This window comes from Phalacrocorax aristotelis, chromosome 7, assembly GCF_949628215.1.
Source record: "Phalacrocorax aristotelis chromosome 7, bGulAri2.1, whole genome shotgun sequence".
Lineage (NCBI taxonomy): Eukaryota > Metazoa > Chordata > Aves > Suliformes > Phalacrocoracidae > Phalacrocorax > Phalacrocorax aristotelis.
Window position 1 is genome coordinate 51,095,963 of NC_134282.1, and position 21,255 is coordinate 51,117,217.

Sequence of the window (21,255 nt, forward strand, 5' to 3'; positions counted from 1 at the left end):
ATAGATCTGCTTCAAAGCTGCATTTCAAACAAGTTTTCTTTGTTTCTTTATGTAGGCACAGATAAAATCAGTAATTCTTCTGAGTGAGGTGGAAATTTCAAGCCCTTCTGTTCCTTCCTTTCATAAGCACAAAATTAAGAATTAAACTAGGGTAAAGAAACAGTAAAAATCTACTTAGCAAAGGGTATCCCACTGGTCTCACTTGTTAGATGGGAATGACTTGGCAACAAACAGGCAAGCACCCTCCTTAATGGAAGATCAGATTCCAATGCCCTCTGCTCTGCTCATCATTTTTAGCCTTGTGACTACACAGGCAAGACTGTACACCTGTGCTGTGCAGGATCAGAGCTTCAGAGATCAGCTTTCAGACCAGAGAGAGCAGAGCTTTTTAGAAGAATTTGATGACACAAGCCTGGGAGATTGTGATGGCATCGGTCAAGAAAAAAAATCAGGCTTGGAATGACTGAGTGTGACGACTGAAGGCTACGCAAGATGAGAGAAGCCTGAGTGACTGCTTCAGGAGGAAAGACACAAGATAAAGTGATGTGCGGACAGTCAAATTGCATTAGAAATTCTTGTGGATATCATAACGTTATGAGGTAACTGGTATGAACCTGATACGGCTCTGGAACAAGCAAGAAAAATGTAATATAGTTGAGGTAGGTGAGGATGTTTTTCTTGGCAAAGAACAGCTCTTTTCATTCTGCAGACTCTTCTGCCAACTGAAAAGTAGTCTGGAGGGAATCACATACATTACTCTATCACCAGTAGGGAGAAGACATTTTAAAATAGGAACCCTCTCACTCAGAAAAAAAAAGAGATCTACAAAACACTCTTTCAAATCCTCAGTTTTAACCCCTCCCCGACATACTGACAGCCTCAGTACTTTATATATATTGTTAACATCTTTAATAGTTTCAGTGATCCCAAACTGCTCCTGCAGTTTACATTGAATCCACAAGTACAGTATGTTTATAATCACTGAAGTCACACCCCAAGAACTGAATTTGTTGAGCAGAACCAAACACATTTTAGGATTGCTCTGATCTCTGTAGTCCTTTGATTGGTGTGAGCAGAAAAGAAGAAACAGACAAAAGTTTGTTCTGAAAGGTATCAGAGTGCAGTAATCTTATCTCCCCCCGTTACTGCCTCAAAAAAATATCCCCAACCAAAAAACCAAAAACATTACAACATTACTGTGTGTAAAGAAACACATTAAGCATCCTGGCCTGTTAAGACCAGGTCTCCCAAGAAAAAAGCTTCATCTTTCCTGTCTGTAATTTAGAGGAGGAAGGCAGGAACACAGTTTCTGCCCTGATCAATGACTTAATATCCTGGAGAACATTTGGTTTGACACGTCATTGAATTCCTTCTGAAGAATGTGTTGCTAACTGTGATCACATTCAGCTTCTACTTTGGTCTGAAATATGCTTAACTTCTAATTTATCATATATTTATAATGCGGAACCAAAGCAACATTAAGAAGTGTGATGTAATTGATGTTTTTAAAACTGTGGTGATACATAAGCAGGCCACTTCCTAGGATTTAACATCCAGCTGAGAAAAACAGACACGTACTATCAACCATAGTAAGAAATAATGTGTGCAACATGATATGATAAATATGGAGGCTGCTGAATTTTGAAGGGTAAATTATTTCATCTCAAATTATTTCAACAAAATCCAATCTATTTATTGGAAAAAACAACTCCAAAAAGACTGCAAGTGGCAAGTAAGACTGAGCAAGTGTATTTGTCAAAATAAATTACTGCCTTTCAAGCATAGGAATATGACAAATGAGCAATTAAGGATTGCTATTCTTTATTTAGAACTGAAAAGGAGAGAAATGAGTCTGCAAGAAAAAATCTTAAGCTTTTTCTGCATGTTGCTTTGCTTCAAGTGAAAGTCCTGTGAATATATGAGAAGTGCCTTCTGCAAGGTATTAATCTTCTGCATTCAGCTTCTTGGTTCCCCTGCAGACCTGCTATATGAATCTTGCTAAGACAAGTTTATGTTAATTAGTCTGTGTGAACTAGAAAGAGGATTTCTGCAGCTGGGATTCCTTTTTTAGGCAGCTGGTAGGCCTAATCTTCAGCAAAGAAGAACTTTTAATACCCAGTAATGTTAAATATTCTAAGTACGAGGGAATTTGCTGTCATTAGATTACTGACATAACACAAACAAAACCTTCCCTAGGATAGGATTTCTGTATTGCATCATCTCAGTATGTGTGAATACACATAAAATCAAAATCAGGTGAAGAGCACATAGGTAAATTGAGCTTCCATCATTCCCTGTTTCAACAGGTCAACTGTCATGGGTAAAAATAGTTGTGGGCAAGCTGGGGGTGTCGGCAGGATTGCCTAAAGGTCTCCAGTCTGCTGTTAACAAAGAAGTAAAAGATAGCGTTAGTTGCGCCAAAATTTGTCTGGGAAGATGATCTCTGGCCATCACAACTTTCACCTGCAACTAACATTCTCCTTCAACAGTTGTGAAGTGGGGGTAACTGTTGTTACACCGGGAACTGTGTAAGCACATGGGAACGCAAGCTGAGCCCACATATCGCCCCCAGGAGACCCACTAGCACGGAAGGTCGCCCGCATTCCCGCACCATCCAGACCCCCACACCGCTCCCGGCCCACAGCAGGAGGCGGGCGAGGCGCTGAGGTGGGGCGCCCTCCCATTCGCTGACAGGGAAGGGGACGCAGGGCTGGGAGAGCGGAGGAACTTGTGATTGGATGGTCGGCGGTGGGGTGCCTTGTGATTGGGTGAGAGGCGGGAGGCGAGGCCGGGTGTTGTCTCGCGAGAGTCGTCTGGCGGCAGCGGTCTCGCGCGGCTGTGGCCCGCTTACTCCCGCCTCCGTGTGCTTGGGCCGGCGTCGGCGGCGCCGAGCAGGGCCGGGCCGCTCCCCTCTCCGGCGGCACCGCTGCTGGTGAGTGACTCCCCTCCACGTTGGGAGGGTGGGCGGGGAGCGGGACAGGGCAGATCGGGCTCGGGGGTGTTGTTGGGGTGGGTGCCTCCCTCCGCGGCTCTGCCCCCTGCTGTCCGCCCACCGGAGCGCGCGGGCACGGCGCCTTCTCCGTGAGGGGGTGTTGAGCGTTCCCCGGCCCGAGGCCCCTTCCTCCTCCTCGCTCCTCTCCGCGCTTCAGCCGTCGGGGTGGCCGCCCGCCGCCTCCTCAGCCCTCGCAGCCCGCACCTCCGCATAGCCGGGACAGGCCGGTTCCCTCGCACCCACCCGTGGCAGATCGGCCTCCCCCAGTTCCCCGGGGTCACGGAGCAGCGAGCGGGGCGGCTCCGTGCATCCACACCTCACAGCCTCCTTCTCTTTTGCCCTGCGGCTCCTCCAGGTGTTCGTCCGTGGGCGGTCTTTCCCACCAGGCAGTCCCGCCTCGGCTGCGGGTGGCCGCCGGGGCCGGGGGTCTCCTGACCCTCCCCGTGTCACCCCTTCGCTGAGCCTCCGCTCCCCGTCGTGCGCTTCTGTCTTCTCCATCCTCTGTGAAATGGCCGTTTTCTCCCCTGAATGACCTGACTCCTCAGAGGGCCATCATCCCTCCCTCTGTCTGTCCTTATCCTCTCTTTACCCTTCCTTAAAGACCGCGATTGTGTCTGTTCCTCTTTGGTAGTGATGTGTCTCGTCTCTGGAAAAGGAGTCTTTGGAGAGAAAAAGTTTGGCTGGTGGTGGACAGGAGCAGGAGGGTTTTTCCTTTGAAGCAAGAGCCAAAATAGAGTATGTTATGACTGGACTTTGCATTTGTGGACTTGCCTGTCTCTGTATTTGCGTGTGCCATGGCTAAAAGTGGTCCAGTTATGCTACATGGGGTCACAACGCTGAAGAGGAGTCCACAAGTGCGGAACACCTAAAAAGTGTCTCTGGACAAATTGGAAGGCCGTTGGATATTTATGTGTGTGTTTTTGTGACTTCATAACTTTTAATTTAAAAAAATATTTCAGGGAAAGATGAACTTTCCTTTATCATTTCTTGTATTGTACAGTTCATGCTCAAATACTCTCAGACTACGTACCTTAAAAATTCTCATGCTTTTCCTTGAATTATTTTAATGCTGATCACAGATGTGGAGTTTGGAACTATAGTGGCTTAATTTCCTTTATCTGTTCAACGAAGGGAGCTTTAGTGTTGCTAGTGCCCGGGCCAGCAGTGTGTGTGTCATGTCTCCTTAAGACAGCTGATGAAAGCAACTGTTAGAGTGATGGTCTCTTCTCATATGAATACTCTTTAACCAAAGTTGGACTGACACTTTCTAATCTTACATAGGATTATCAGCTTGGTAATCATTTGCTTAGAGAACTGAGCATGGCTTGGGTATAACTCAAGACTAGAAAAGGTGTGCAGGATATTACATCTATGTTGTGATTAGTAGTGCTTATGGGACTCTAAGACAGTAAATACTGTATTCTTCCAGAAGGGCATAGGTCACTGGTAAAAGCCGCTTATCTGTAAATCAGGGAATTACTGAAACTGATAAAGTAGTTTGATTTACATGTATGGTCCAGTTGCCAGTCTTCAGCTGGGTAGAGAGTTTTGTTTTCCAATTACTATTGTATAATTGGGTAGGGTTCTTGTTTGTAACTCAGTGCCTTCACTTCCAATATCTGTAATGGTCAGAAATCTCTCCTTCAGTAGAGGAATGAACTAAAATAGAAAATGTTACCTGTGGAAAGCAGTTGCCTTTTGTTAATGGAAATCAATTTATACATATGAGTCTGCAGCAAACTGGTAACTTTAAATTAATATATAGTCTGGATTTATTATGTTATCCTGACTTGTGAGACAGTTGATGACAGATGTAGCATTGCTGCTGTTATCTAAATCTAGATGACATAGTAATGACTAGAATTTTGGTTATACATGAAAAACAAGCTAAATAAAGTCTGGTTTCAGATACGTGTCAAATTTTAATTTGTCTTCATACATTTGTTTTCTGGTTTTGAAACTGTCAGTTAAAGCTTGACATTTAGTTCTTTCTGGTTTTATTTTTAGTAAAGAGACCAGAAAATCTGCTGTCACATCTAGCTCTCTATAAATTCTCTTGCTGTAAGTTTCAGATTTCTCATATCTTAGTTTATTATTTTAAAATGGCCTTACTGGCTGTCTACCCTCAGTATCTCTTCCAACTGATAAATTCTTCTGGTAGTTTTATATGGGAAACCTTAACAAACTTTCATTGCATTTTGTCATTCTGACTTCAAAGCTACATGAAGGCATTTTAGTCATCTGAAGATAAGAAGTCCTCTAATAAATCATGCATTTTTCTTATCTGCAGATTCTTCTTTTAGCACACTTGACAGAATAGATGTAGGACATCAATAATGGTTAGCAGAGAGAAGGGTTTTGGTGGTGTGTGGGTTGTTTTTTTTTTTTGTTGTTGTTGCAACTTTGGCAAAATTATCTGACAGGTCCATGGAAAAGGGATTGAAAAAAAGCATTATGTATACCCTAAGCTTTTGTTATTACTGGTCTGAAAACATGCTGAAACTCCATCCAGACAATAGTCAAAGTCTTCCTTCCAACATATCTTATGGTGTGAATGTTCTGGGTACTTTATGTATTAACTGGAGCAAGCGTGTTCAGCTAAATTATCAGATAATATGTAATAACTAATTCTTTCCACAAAAGAATGCATGTCATACACCTTGATAATGGGTTTTTTTTTTGCTCTTTTTGTCTCTTAGAAATGGGTCTGCTTTCAGAAGATGCAATGCACTAGATGTGGTGCTGGAACAGGATTAGTCATGGCATCAGAACTATGTAAAACAATCTCTGAGGCAAAGCTGGAAAGGCACAAGAACTTGTTCTTAAATTACCGAAATCTCCATCACTTTCCTTTGGAGCTACTGAAAGATGAGGGGCTGCAGTACTTGGAGAGACTTTATATGAAAAGAAATTCCCTGACCACATTGGTACGACAACCTCTTTACTGTAATGTTTACTGTCTGTATGTTTAGGATTTAAAAAATTAACAATAATCTTACAGCAAATCTGATCCTGAATGATATAATCCATTGTGAAATATGAGTATTTGGTTGTATTATGTTTGAACTTGCACAGGTAATGTAGAGTGTAATAAATGAAAGTTTATGACATTTTATGATTACCCTTTTGAAGCTCTGTGAGGTCTGCTGGGGTGTTTCTCATGAGGTTTGTTGGTTTGGCTTTTTTTTTTTAACTGCTGTAAATTTTGCTCACGTCAGTGGTCGGGCCTTTCTGCTGTTAGGTGATACTGTGAGGTCTAGTCTACATTCCTTCATTAGGCTAAACAACTTTTACCTTGGCATGTACCTTACTTTAAAGGCATCATCGATCCTGGTGTCTAATTCAAAGCTTGCGCTTAAGGTGCCATTGAGAACTTGTGTCTATGGGCTGCTGTTGATAGGAGAACAAACAGTTAATTTCAGGTTGTAGGATTTTCTGTTATGGTTTCTTCTTGTTCTGTTGTTTTCCCCTAAACTGAACAAATTCTCACCCTAAATGAATGTTGCAACCTCAGAATTCAGCGTGGGGTAGTTAAATAACGGTGTGAGAGATTCTAAGCTGTTAAGACTCTCTATAGGGAGTCAAAACTTGCCACTGTCAGTAGGCCCAAGTCTCCAAGTAATTCATTTGTTAGGATTTTTTAATTTTTTTTTTTTTTTTCTTCCATGGTATGGTAGGTAAAATAATAGCCAGGGTAGAGGAGCTGGAGGGCCTGACTACTTAAAATTCACTAAAATTATGTTTTTCAGTGCTTCCTAGAATAAGTTCAGTACTTGAGTTTAAGGAATAGTGTTTAAACCTGTAACAATGATACATTAGAAATCCTCAATAAAGGTTTCACTTTGTGGGCCAAAAGCTAAAGGGATTCTGAACACTTTATGCCTTTTCTTCATCTTGACTGAGTCACTGAAGTTTGCACGTAATGTAGAGAATTATTTTGGCAGTTTTTGGTTTTGGGCAAGTCCTTTACTTAGTAACTTAATGGGAGGATAGGATTCACAGTTACAAATTAAAGCTGCTTTAAAAATTAACCGAAGACTGTAAACAATTCTGCTTTGACATTTTGTGAAATTCAGTGGTTATTTAGTGGTGTAAGGTTCATGAATTTTGCACGGCTCAAAGGATGAAACAATACTGAGAGCTTTGCATATCACTTCTCTGCATGTATATGTTAGAGCCTGGTTTTCTTTTTCTCAAAGCAATTCTAAAATAGAAACAAAAACAAAGTCTCATAAGTAACAGTTTAGTTCCATTTTCCTCTCAATATCTGTTAATACTACCAGGCAATGGATGTGTAAGATGGCATAAGAGTAATTACCCGTGGTTACTGTCAACAGAAGATATATCAAATGAGGGAGGCAGCTCTTGCCCGATACTGTTTGGTATTGTAATCAAGGCCTGGGATAAAGGAACTGAAACAATATTTAAAATGTAGATCGTACCTAGGTAAACTGACTTGCAAACAGTGCAAAGAAGAACATTAGGATTCAAAACAATCGGGATAACTTGCTTGTAATATGACGTGGTGGAATCCCACTCAAGTGCAGAGCACTGTAGCTAGGAACTAGGCAAACAAAATTGGGCCTCATTCACTGAGCATCTGTTCAGCAGGATAGATGTTGGAAGTTGTAGTGGACCAAAATAGATCAAGTCAGCAGCGTGTTACAAAAAAAGGCAGATGTCTTTTTGGAACGTACAAAGTTACACAATCTCCATTAAAAGCAGAAGGAAATAATTATTGGCTACTGTTAAAGCATAAGCTGGAGCAAAGATTGAGCCTGGAATTTCATACTTACGAATAATCTAGGTAAATTAGAAAGAACTTAGAAAGCAGCAACAAGGGATTTGGAGAGAACATACCCTATGAGAGAAGGTTGAGAGATTTAGGTTAATTCTTCTTGCAAAAAGAGAAGAGAAGAAAAAATAGAAGAGGAGGAATGGGGGAGAGCAGAAGTCATAAGTATTTTTACAAAGCAGTGTTTTCATAATGAATGTGTTTTTGCTGGTAGGACAAGTAATACTCCCAATTCCAGTGAAGAAGCAGTAAGTTAGTTACATGGTGGGGGAGGGGACCTCATCTGAGAATAGTTGAAAACAAATAGGTTATTGAAGGAAGCTGAATTCCTTTCACGGAGGCTTTCCAAAAGAGAAAAGTACGGATTTATTTGAGGGGTGAACCTGTCTGAGAAGAGTAATAGCAGTGTCTCTTTCAGCCTTGTGCTCCTTTGATTCTATGCAAAATGGTGAACGTTAGCGCCTCAGTAAATATTTTAAATTGCGTATGGATTATTAGCAATCGTCAAAACCAAATTTGTACCACATTTCTTTAAAGTAAGGTGGTACTTCCATCCCACTGGTTCATTCCTTCAGAGTTCTGAAAAATATTGGCTAAATCACCATTTGTTCTTTGCTTTTCTAAAATTAATCTAGTCCTTGACAGATGGCTCCTATGAAAATGTCTGGAATAGTTACACTGACAGAATTTGCATATACCTTCCCTAAGAGTAATTTCATTTTTGTCTTTGTTGGCAAGATGGAAATGATGGAGGGCTATGACATAATGAATGCATCAAGAAACTATATAGCACATCTGTATCCCAGCATCAAGTCTTCGAACTACTTGTTTAATATTTGACTGATATCATTAGCTTTCCAGTAATCCTATTTCCCCATCTATTAAAAGGAGATATGAGTTTGCCTTGGTGACACTGTCAGAAGCATGATGTAGCCACATCTGAGAACAATTGTTCTTCACTTGCAAACTCAGAATATGCAATGCTGTCCTGTTCAGACAGATCAGCAGGCTCACTTTTTGAAAAATGTCCAGAGGGTGTGAGAGCGAGGCAAGCTTCACTAAACTGGTGGCGGAATTGATGATTCATTTGTTGTTGTTTGCTGTCATGTCACCAGTAGAGACCAGAGTTAGTTTTACCTCTCAACTGATGGACCATGAATAGTGCTTTTTTTTAAACTTAATTTCATTGCAGGATGTTGTATTGAGTGACTTTGACTCAGACACATTGTTTTTGTGGCACTCGAAGATAAGCAGAATTTCTATTATAGACTTGCTCAACTGTAAAATTGTCTCTCTCCTGAGTTTAGCGCTCTTACTATATGTGGCAGTTAAAGCAAGAATAAGAGTATAACCTTCACGTATAATGTGAAAATAATTTGTGATTCAGGTTAGTATCCTTATTCTAATAAAGGGGTTAGAATGACAGTGAACTTGTTTTTTTCAGATTCTCTCTTCACTTTTTAAATTAAAGCTTGATTTTTTTTTTGTGCTCGAGCATGTTGCAGCCTTTGCATATTTTTCCAGTTTAAGCTTTTCTCTTTGGCCAGATAAAACCTGTGCCGAGAAGACAAATGCACTGTAGCAAACCATCCAGTAGATGGCAACAACCGATTAGTTATAGCCTGTTTCTTGGGTCTTGATGTCAACGGGTTCATTTATTGAGCCATCATTTGCTGCTCCATAGTTAAAAAAACCCTATTTTTTGTACTCGGATCTAGGATGTGGCATCTTTGCCACTTAAGAAAATTTTGACGCTACTTTCTCAGGTTAGCATATTTCTTCATAATAAATTTATAAACACAAAGTTAAGTATTTTAGATAATAATATACCTAAAATTTACATGACGGTGAAAATTGCTAATTTTTTTTAACAGGAAATTGAACATGTGATTGAGCTGCTCTTAAAATTTGTTTCTGCATATATGTGTATTGTAAAAACTTTTTCAATAAAACATATCTATGTTTGAAGTAGATTTTTTTTTTTAAGCAATAAAACTGTCTTAACCTTGAATAACTTGAGTACGGTTAACAACGTGACATATGAAATTTGTGAAGCTGATTTTGTGGTATATGTTCATGGTTATAAATGCCATCAAAAAACAGAATTGCAGCTAGGGATCATTTAGTAGTTATAAAATTATATGCATGTTAATATGTAAATATAGTTTGATGGATTCAGCACTTCTGGCTTGGTGGAAATTGATTAAGCTACACAAAATTTGTAGGTCATTTCCCAGTTTAGCAGCAATACAAAATAAAATCCATTATGCTTAGACGTCTTGTAAAGTTCTTGTTCTGCTTTAAGTCTGTAAAGGCTGAAGCTTCTTGGCAGTCTCTTGGCTTCAACAACTCAATTATTTCAATATATTTTCAAAACTAAGGTTTTGGTAATCCATCTTTTCAGCCTCAGAAGTCTGACTACCATTTGGTTGAGGACATGTTAATGTTAATTCTAGTTTGTAGTTCTGTTTCAGTAGAGAATTGCTCACCCTTGATATATCCCAGATTGCACTGATGGAGAATGTGCGGGGATATGGAAATAGGGTATTGTATACAAGCCCCTTGTCGCCATTTTTTCTGTGACTAGCTGCTGACATGTTTTAGTATGGTTATTAAAATGAGTTGCGTACACAATATGTGTGTGTCTGTTTTTTGTTTTGGAACCTAAAAAATCTCTAACTCTTTTTCAGCCAGAAAACCTTGCACAGAAGCTTCCAAACCTCGTGGAATTGTGAGTTTGTGTAGGAGTTCTAATATATTTTTATTATGCTCACCCATCTTATCTTAAAATAATTCTAGACTGTATTATTTGTGCATAGCCTACCTCTTAAGTGTGAAGGGTTTTCTTGGAGGGCAAGAAAGCATCACTTTTGGGGTGGGGTGTATTTTTTTATAGGAGGTATATCCAGATGTATTCAGACCCATGCTAATACTTATTATAATATCTTGGTTTTTGTATAACAAAAACTGCTATACAAATATCTACACTGTGAAAGGAAAGAATACTTACCACCCAACTCCTGTGTAGACTGTTGTCACCCTGGTAAAGCACTGGAACTTCCAAATCTAATGGTCAGGTGGTTGTGACTGAGCCAGAGTAACATGTTACTGCCTCCAGCTCATCACTAGTTGCTTGTTTCCACCCCAGCTACCAGGGGTATTATGAACTCAGTTTTGCTGATTGTAGTAATGAGCTTTTTGGGAACCAAGTCACAGATTGTCAAACAGCAGCAGGAATGAGCAAGTAGAGGTAGTAACTTTAGTGATGATTGCTGTATACAGAGTAGTTTACCCAATCTTGTCCAAAGAACGGATGTCACATGAACTGTATTATTTTGGCAGTTACTTTATGCTGTAAGCCCTTGAGTCAATGTCGTCTTCCCTCCTATTTTCTTCTTGTAAGGTTATGATTTCCTTGTATGGTAGGATTGGCGGCAGGGGGCTTATAAGGGACATCCTCTTTTCCCCTTATAACTCATTTGGCTCACTTTCAGTTGAGTAACTGATGGACCATTGACTCTCTGTTTATTTAAGGGAAGAGTCCAAGCAGGAGGCAGTGTATATCTGAGTAGTCTAATGCATTCAGCTCTCTGATCTTGGCATCTTAATTCGGCCCTTGAAACCACACCTTTCTGGTACGCGCGACCACAATATAATTGAACTGTTCTGTAGGTCACTGCAGTCTCCAGCTTGCTTAAGACACAGTCTTGTCTCATCATGCCTGAGTCTTGAGAGCATGTTTATGCTCTGAAGCAGTAAAATAAATATTTTTTTATTAGATATACTTAGTATTTAATAATTATCCATGGGGCATCAGGAAATCTCCATGTTATCTGATGGTGCCTTTAGGAAAACCTGTATAAATTACAGCTTAAAATAAATTCTTACAAACACTGGATTGTAGGAGTGAAACCTAATTATTTGGGATTCAGCAAGCTTAGTTGTAATACCATTATCCCATGCATTCTGGTGGTCTAGAAAGAACTGCATTGGGCTTGTGGTTTGTGTAGCTCTAAAAGTAGAAGTCAATTTTTGATCAGACAGTAAGAGATTTTTTTTCTTGACAGAGACCACAAAATAATTATTTAAAGAAAAATTTGTTACAGTAGCTTTAGATTTTGAAAGACAAACTTACCTGATTTTCATTTCCCTGAAAGTTACATCCTTAGCCATTTCACTATGTATTTTTAAAAAACTTCAGTATTTTCTGTTTCTTCTGTATGTGTGTCCCTCATGTGGGATACTAGGTGTAGATCCTCATAATATACATCTTTTTAGCTTGAGTGAAATAGTTCACAAGTATTTTTAAAAGCTGCAGCTGAAATTAGTAGAGAATTCTCATCCTGAGGTATACGTAAGGATGTCTACCATCACATCTGCTATCCTTTGTTTGTTATATTTTCAGTGATCTTTAAATGTCTGCAATTTTTAAAGAAATGTAGAAGGCTCAGGTGCTCCATGCAGTGGAAATGTTCATATGTCTCTTTCCTTGTTCTGCCTCTATCTCCCCAAAAAGACAGGTTCCTACTTTTGGAAACGCTGTTTGAATAGAATGGAAAAACATATTCTGTGCAAATAATTTCCATGTGTGCCTAAGCGATTGGACACTGAGTACTCAGTACACCTTTCCAATTTGATACCAATATTTTAAAACTTTGTTAATCTGAGAATAGTTTTTATGTTACTTGTAGTACTGGAAGTGCTCCTGCAGAGGGTGCTGAATACTCTTAGTGGGAGATCTGGCCATCCTCACTACCTACCTAAATGACTGTGTAAAATTGGGTTTTTCTTTTGAAAAAGGTACTCTAGGTTTGCAAACCCCACTTGCAGTGAGTAGATCATGTGCTTGTTTCTTCAGCCAGTAAAGCTGTAAGAGTTTATGTGCAGGGGAAAATGTTCATAGTTATGTAACTATGGTTTGGGCTCGTTTCTTTTCTTGCCCGGCATTTAGTGTGGAATAACCTGGTGATCAGATGTTGTTCATTCTGGTTATTCTCCACTTTATTCTTTTTCCTTTTTGTTTTCCTCTTATGACTCTCAACTAGAGCCCATTATTGTAACTGTGAATGTTTTACTTCAAATAATTGTATGTAATTCTCTTTCATTTTTATGTTGAGTTTCACTTAGGCTATTAAACGATTAAGTACCTATCCATAGCCAGTTTATACAGTTTCCACAGCTTTTGTGGTGATAGAGAGGAATGGCTTTGAGGGTGCTTTTTCATTCTGAAATTGGATATTTTGCAAACTGATTATGTAGCAGAAGTCCTTGAGGGTAACAGGTGGTGTCCTCTGCTTTTTTTTCTCCTCCCCCCAGGTACCTTCATTCAAATAACATAGTTGTTGTACCTGAAGGTAAGTAATCTACCAGCTCACAATAAGTGGCAGGAATCATAAAATATTCATTTTTCTTCTTTGAAGAGGCTTATTTTTCCTTTATTTTCCCGTAAAACATTAAATATTTTCATACAAAATATACCAGTGCAGCTCTTAGCATAAACACAGATATTATCGACTATGTTAAATTCTTTTAACGAATTCTCAAATGCACCTAAATGCTGTTTGCTTCAGTTCTAATTGCAGAAAGTGAAAAGGCTACATGGCACTCATCTAGAGAAATAAAAATCTGAAGTTTCTTCTGCTTTCAGCCAGTCACCATGCAGGATACGCTGCTGATTCAGGTCATGACAGATTTGAAACCTAAAGTATCAAGAACTTGTATGAGTTTCTTGTCTTAATTGTAGAGTTGTGCCCAACTTTGGGAAAGCACTTTAAACTCTTTCTGAATATATAAATTGGACAGACTCAGAGCAAAATAAAGTTATTTCAGAGCAGAATTGTCTGTGGAGGATCTAGAAATGGGAGTATTCTATACACCACTATTATTTTCCTCCCCATCTCGCTACCAGCAGTACTGTTTGTTAGATAGATAAGCATTTCCACAAACTGTCATTCAGTTGTGAGACTGGCTTTAATAAGTCAAAATCTGCTCACACGTAGGTGTTAGATACTGTGGCTTTTTATCTCCTCATAGTCCTATTAAGATTTTAACATTACTGTTGGGTCACATTCATGTTTTAATCTGTTCTCTCGCAAGCCATTGGCTCCCTGGTTAAACTGCAGTTTCTGGACCTAAGTGATAATGCCCTCGAAATTGTGTGTCCAGAGATTGGCCGCCTGAGATCTTTACGTCATCTTCGCTTGGCTAACAACCAGCTGAAATATTTACCTGCAGGTAAGTACAAATGCGTGAGGGATTAGAGCAGTGACAAATTCCATTTGAACTTAAATTGCATAGTGATCTGCTCTAGGTTTATTCGAGTCTTACAGCTGAAGCATGGTACGACTTGCATTTAAAGACTAGGCAGGGATTGTCATTGTATTTATTGTGCTAAATATGCTCTGTAGTTAGAAAAAAGCCAGACTGTATGTACTTAAGGTAACGAAAAGTCCTGAAAAATGCTTCTGAAGTGGGGAAAATAATGTATCTGTTTAACAGTCTTTGCCATTGTATCAAGAAAAAATTTAGTTTCCTTGAGAAGACACAAAATGCCAGTGACAACTGGCATTATGAGAGAATGATATTTCTTGCCGTTTTCCAGAATATAAGGGATTGCAGTTCCTTCCCTTCTCTCTTTTCACCCAACAGCTCCATTCTTGTATTTTCTAAAAAGACATGTCTAGTAGATTTGCCTATGGCAGTTCTACCTCACTATGACAGTAAATAACAAATGTTTGTCTTGCTAGTTTATAATAAAAAAGCAAAATTTATTCAAAGTAAATGTGACACAAAGTCAGAGAAAGTTGGCCACAGGCAGATTTGAGTGAATTTTTTTTTTTTTTTTTGTCTTCTAAATACTTTGATAAGCAGACATAACTGATTATTCTTCTTCCATCACCCTTACATTTTTCCAGATAAGATGATGGTGATTTTTAACTATTTTTATTTCTTAAACTTTCTATGGCATATTTGTATCTTCTGGTCTGCAGAGATGATTTAAAAAAAAAATGGCCAGCATTTCAAAAAACTGGTCTAACTTAATCTCACAAGATTAACTTTTGGCTCTAGTTTTAACTAACTTCTCAGTGTGACCTTCATGTGTCTGTAAGTTCACATTGCTTATTCTCAAGAAATATATTGCAATTGCTCCTTGAAGTTTTGGATGCAGAAATCTAGTTGCCCTTTCCTTGTACTTTTCTAGGCATAATAAGCTTAATAAGTCTAAGGATGATTATGATTAGAAAGAAAAAAATTACATGACTATGTAAATGCTCTGGAGTGAAATTAGATAAACCTGTTAAACATTATGACCCAAGGCCAATAAAATTTCCATCAGTTTTCAGATGTCCTATATTTAAAGAAAGGAGTGACTTGAGTGTGCTTTATGTTTCTCAAAGATAATTTACCTTATGGTGCTGTACCATAAAAGAAAGACTTGTTCAAAGAAAAAGTGACACATTTTCTGCAAAACTTCACACATTAACTTAAAAAGGTTCAAAAAAAGACTTTCAAAAGGATAATTTACATTACTGAAGGGTTGATTTCGAGTCTACCACATTTGATTAGGACCTGGTATCAGCCGCATAGGCACGCTGTGTTTAATTTCTCCAGAAGTTTACAAAATTTGGTACTGAGCATTGTCCCAAAGCGCATTTAGTTTTGCGTGCATTAAAATTTTGCATATTTACAATAATACTACTGTTGCCCACTTTTCAGCTGGAGAATCCAGTGGCGTTTGGTCTTTTCATTTTTGCTGGTAGTGTACCATCAGTTTATGCATATTCCATTACTGCTATCGTTACTAATCCTGTCTGTTCAGATGCTGTCACTATCAACATGACTGGGTGTCATACAACTTGAGTGTTATCGGTCCGAGCAAGATTAATCTTTCACTTACACTGGAGAGTTAATCTACTGCATTGAGTGTTTCCTAAACATAACACTTCCTGAAGAGGGCTTCCAAGCATATTTTCATAGTTTTTCTTTGTAAAATTGCATAGATGTCGAAGTATAACTACATCTTTGAGTTTGAAAATAACATTTATGTTCAGCAATGGAAAAAATAGAGCAAAATAGTAAGTTTTGATGAATTGTTTTATCCTTAATTATATTGGTAGCGTGAATCTTCATAATAGTGTTAAATAGCATTCTGTCAGGAAAGCTAGCAAAATGAATCAAATTAACTAGGATGAGATGTGTTTTCACTGCAGTACATCATTTTACTGTGTGTTAACTACTTTCTTTACAGCAGATACTGCATTGCAATGCTTTGTTAGGGAAAGACAGCTCTTAATTGCTCTTAATTTATAATTAACCATTGAAGGTATAATTTAGCTTCTACTAGTGCAGCTTGTGCAGAATTTAAATATCTGCATTAAAAAAATAGCTTTCAGGTATAGGTGATGGTCATTTATGGAAACAACTTCAAAAGTCATGACCATAACTTTCTTCCAGACTCAGTCCTGCACGCATCACACAAATGGCAGTGAACTGTTTATCACAGCAGAGGATCAAGTTAAGAAAGGCTGATCAGTATTCACCTTGTGTAACCAGATAGGCCAACTTGCAGCATAATGATGTCATCATGTAAAAAGCTTACTTTAGAGTTATTGCCCTGTCACTCCTCTTGTGTCTCCCTTCCCAGTGTCTGGTGCTATAAGTACCCTCAGTTTTTGTTGAAACTACATGGATATCTGGAGGGATACTCTTAGTAATATCCCTAATCAACTGCTAAAAAAATCTCTTCGTTACAACTGCAGAACAGTTCGATGGTAAATATTTGCCATTAAGTGTCTGAACGTCCATGCTTTTCTATTGCATTTTATATTTTAAGAATTATTTTCTGTTGTGTCTTCCTTAATTGTGATTAAGAACTGAAATAAACAATGCAATTAATAGCATGTGTTGACTCATTGTCCACTTTTAATGTTTTTGTTCCACAATTTGTGCTCTTAACATTCATTTTTAGTATTTAAGATTTGCCTTACAGAAATCTAGCATAACTACTAATTTTAAACCACTTGAAATAGTATGTATGATACTACGGAAGCCCTATAAAGTATTATGTCTTCAGTCTGATTGTAGACATTCTTCAGACTCTAGTAAGGGTTGAGCCTGTGCTGTGGTTTACCTTCAGTGTGATGGGCAAGACTTTAGTCTCTAAGTACCTGTTTTCATAAAGCTTGTGGGAATTGAATGATGAAGACCTATCTTCTAAGGTTTGGTCATGAAAGTCCAACTAGTTTTAAAAAGCTACTGTAAGGGAGGAGGTGGGGGAGAAAGATGAAAATACATGCAGACAGCATGAATACATAAGCCTTTGTTTCCTGGGGAGATCAGGAAATACAGGACCGATGAGGGCAAAAAGGGCATTAGGTGAAGCGTGGAAATTGTGTTCCTTGGCGATGAGAAAGCACTTTCTATGCTGTGGCGCTCTTGTAATGTAAATTATAATCTCACATTTGTGCTTAGCAAACGCTACCAAATCAGTGTCACCCATGGATAAGATCGTGTACTTTGGCCTCAAGGCACTTTGTTTAATTATGCGCTACCACTGAAACAACGGGACTTCCATTGCACATCATTAAATTGTGAGAATTGTTGAAAGAAAACAAAGCTAGACTTGATGAGAAGCAAAGGGAAAATTTTGTCCAGAATAAGCATGTTGAAATTGAAATATAATATAAAATGGCTGGGAAAAAATGCTTTGTAAAATTCTCTTGAAGTCATGTTTTGAATATACTTTGGGTATGGTTAATAAGTGGGCCAGCTTCTGCCTGATGCAGGGTCATCAGTGTCTAGATTCTGGGGTAATCAGAATTGCTAACTGAGAGACTCCGTCTTTGAGATGAGAACTGATTAAAAGAATTGCAGATAAGTAAGAAGAGGAGATTTAATATAAAGTTCTCTTGAGTGCTTTCTTTTATTGAAATAGACAGCATTTTTGTTTTGTTCTGCAAACTGTAAATCCTGTAGCTTCAACAATTTCTTGGTTCTTTTATTTGGCTCTGGTACATGTAATTCTTGAAGTAAAGTTTTGTGAGGTTTTCTACTATTTAACTGTAGAACTTAAATAATCTAAATTCTTGAGGGTCAGTTGGAAATACGTAACACTGGAGATCTTGTTTGAAAAAAAAATTTTAGAGTTGCAGCTTAACCAAAAGATGGTATTTCATATTATTACATTAGTTCATGGATAAGCTTGACTTACAGAGTGGACGTGTTTACATAGTAGCTTAACTTTGTGGTTTTTTTTTTTTAGAGATTTGTCTTTATTCAGAGAATTCATGTCTCATTTTAATGTAGAATTGCAGAGTTAGTCCTATATGAATGTGTTCTCAGAAGTAAATTTTCTGAATCTTCTCACTTACAAATGACTAATTAGAAAGTTCCCATTTGTGATGTTTATAATGCATAGGATATTTCAACTCCTTTCCTGCTTGAGAAATTGTATTTATTATCTCTTTGTGTAAGAATTACTGCATCATTTGAAAAAAAAAAAAAAAAAAAGTAGTGAGATATACTGGAAAAATTATTCTTCAAGAGTCCAAGAGCCAAGGCTCTCTCTCAGTTTTGCTGTGTTACCATTTAGATTTTATTTGACTTTGGACTTGTAAACTTCTGATGTGAAGTGATGGCTCTTCAGGTTTACTTTTTGGTCTTGTAGTTAGTGAATGCACGTTTGGACAACAGATGACTTAAGAGGGTGGCTTATACTCAAAGTTGGACTTACGTTTTGTGTTTGACAAGGATTAGATTTTTTTATTGCACATTACTTGAGAAATACTTCTCTTCAGAAATGGCAAGTTGTAGCATCTTATTCTAAGATTTAATTAAAAATGAGGTTATGTTTACTCAGCACATGTTGGAGTTAATTATAGATTTACTAAAATGAAAAGCTTAATGTTTTGCCAAGTCAAGAGCAAAAGCTAAGTAATTAAGCAAAGAACAGGGTATGGCTTATGATCCCAGCCCATCTTTTGGCAAAGTTTCCCCTTCTTGAAGGGAAAAAATATGTATTGGCAGTTGTCTTTACGTGGGCTAGACCAAGTTTCCCTATGTGTTGTCAGGGAACATTAAAACCAACAGTTGAGCGCGTTGATCGGGCAAAAAAATTAAAATGCAGTCAGATAATACCAAACTTCATGTAAACTGTGCAGTGTGGTTTCTTTAATCTGCAAAGTGAAAGAGCAGGTGACTGGGGAGCACCAGCAGTTGCTGTTGCTGAAGGGGGGTACAGCTCTCTGCAAGAGTCAAAGGCAGGTTTAGCAAATGCCCTTTCTTCCCCATATAAGGAAATGTGTGGCTTCCATTTCAAATTGACATTTCCGTGTTGCCTCTGGAGACTTCTGCATATTGCATCCACTTGTTGCCATTTTGCTTCTCTTAGATAGAATCCGAAGGAAAATTTATTCCTCTGCCTTTCGTATTTTTAAAGTGCATACTACAGTAATATTTAGGGGAGATAAATAGCACATATACTCTTCATTTCATTTGTGTTCAAATCCTTTTCTTTTTTAAGGCAAATTGTTTTAGAAATATAGTCAGTTTAAACCTCATTAAAATACATTTGTAGGCTTATAAAACTTCATCTTCAAAGCATTTGAGAAAGATCCTGTGAAGCTGATAAGAGAGTGTTATCCTTATTTTGCAGAATGGAAAAAAGTGTTTTTAACAGAAGTGATTTGCTCCAGGCCACAGCAGGAGTCAGTGTTAGCCAGAAATAGAACTTGGGTGTTCCATTCCATTTGTTAAGACCACACCTTTTTGAGGTTGATCATATTTAATATTGGGGAGGATTGAGTCTTTCCACCCATTATTAGGAGATTAATAATTATCTCTCCGTAATTAATCCTGTAAGTTAATAGGAAATTAATAGCAGTAAGATGAGTGGGTTTTGTAACTGAAACAGCTTGCACTTCCAGAAGGCTAGAAGAGTTCATGCAGATGAATTCTGAAAAATGTAGCTTACAGGTAAATAAATAGATCATTTTCTGTTGCATAGGTAACTTCAGCGGTAATGACAAGAAGAATTCAATCATTATTAAAATTATAAATTGAACTATAATTTTTGTACTGCTTTGTCTATTTAAAAGTAACCCTTGGAATGTTAGCTGATTATTGCTAGGTCTGTTTTGCTTAGGAATTTGCTTTGCTAATTGGGGGCAAGAGAAACTTTGACATGCAAACTGCATATTCATTTCTTTCACCTTTTTTAAGTTGCTGTGAAGTACAATATCTGTATTTACTATTCATACCAGTATTTCACTGGTAAAAACGTCTTGAATACCCAACTTAGTAATTCTGAATAGGGCTCAATATAAGGTATTTCAGTAAATCTTAATTAAAGGGATATAAAACCAACTTCTTCCCTACCTTCTTTTCACAGTAGGTTTCCACAGATCATGGGTACAGCATGCCAATAACTCTATTCTTATTCTACACCCTGGTATTAAAATATGTAGTCCTAACTAATTTTTTAAACTTGTTTTCCTTACTTTGATTTAGAGCCTTCAAAATGGGGGGGAATAAATTTGGCGCTCCCCCCTCCGTTCCCCCTGTATTTCCCTTCTGCTTTTATTACTGCCTCTTGATTAGGGTAGATTGCTTTGATATTTAATAAAGTTCAAAATTTTTAAATTATGATTGTGACTTTAAAAGCAAAGGCTCAAACTGATGCAGACCCTGTTCTTTTTTCAGAGTTGGCATAACCTTAGTCCACTCTGCTTTCCTAATTTAGTAACATGTATAAAAATATGCACGACGGGACAGGTTTGGTACGCCAGGCACCCATCCAGGAGTGTGGTGTTTTTAAGTAAATGGACTTGTGGGGATTTGAGGAAAACATAGATTAGGTTACATGAGCTTTGCACTCTGTAAGTATGTGACTATTTAAAGGAGCATGGACTCCTAAATAAAAATCTTTTTTCATTATTGTCATAACACATTGTTTTCCTTGAAGTAGGTTGATGCCTGATTATTAAAAAGAAGTCTTTCTTGCACAAATCTCTAAAATACATGCTCTGTTTAATAATTCATTTCTAGATTCAGTTTACTGTATAAAACCATGAGTCAGTGTACTAAGGTTTACATTAGCTCTTATGTTCAACAACAACAAATATATATTTTTTTTTTTCTTTAACCTAAATCAATACAAAACTTACCCACACTTGCTTGTAACTATATTGGTTTTTTTCACATCAGGATTAATAAGGCTTCAGTAATCATGCTATATTAATGTAGAAGTGCAATAAAAATACCTGATAGTATCTTTAAGACATTCTTTGTATTTCTAGGAGGAAAAGACTTTTACATGTTTTGATCTTGTGTAAGCTCCAATACAGCCCTGTCCTGACAGCCTGTAAGGACTGAAATGTTTTATAAGAAAATTTTCCCCTAGGAAATTATAGCAGAGTCATCTCTGAAGAGTTAGGAAAAAAATGGCAACATGGATTGTTACTGACTGTCA

General features: G+C 37.9%; 1 protein-coding gene across 4 annotated transcripts in view; it reads left to right on the top strand.

Annotated features, from left to right (window-relative positions):
- The first annotated feature begins 2,785 nt into the window (after positions 1–2,785).
- The window catches only part of LRRC28 (leucine rich repeat containing 28), a 54,121-nt gene continuing 35,651 nt past the window's right edge, over positions 2,786–21,255 (top strand). For 2 of the 4 annotated variants that reach the window (XR_012661752.1, XM_075100653.1), the window contains exons 1-5: positions 2,786–2,932; positions 5,692–5,919; positions 10,478–10,518; positions 13,104–13,141; positions 13,884–14,021. Coding sequence is in view for 2 of the 4 variants with exons in the window: in XM_075100653.1 (XP_074956754.1) it covers positions 5,713–5,919; positions 10,478–10,518; positions 13,104–13,141; positions 13,884–14,021 (424 nt within the window). In the remaining 2 variants the exon portion in view is untranslated. Of the gene's footprint in view, positions 2,933–4,999; positions 5,054–5,691; positions 5,920–10,477; positions 10,519–13,103; positions 13,142–13,883; positions 14,022–21,255 lie in introns of those variants that run through there. The other 2 variants (XM_075100654.1, XM_075100655.1) reach the window with 2 other exon arrangements.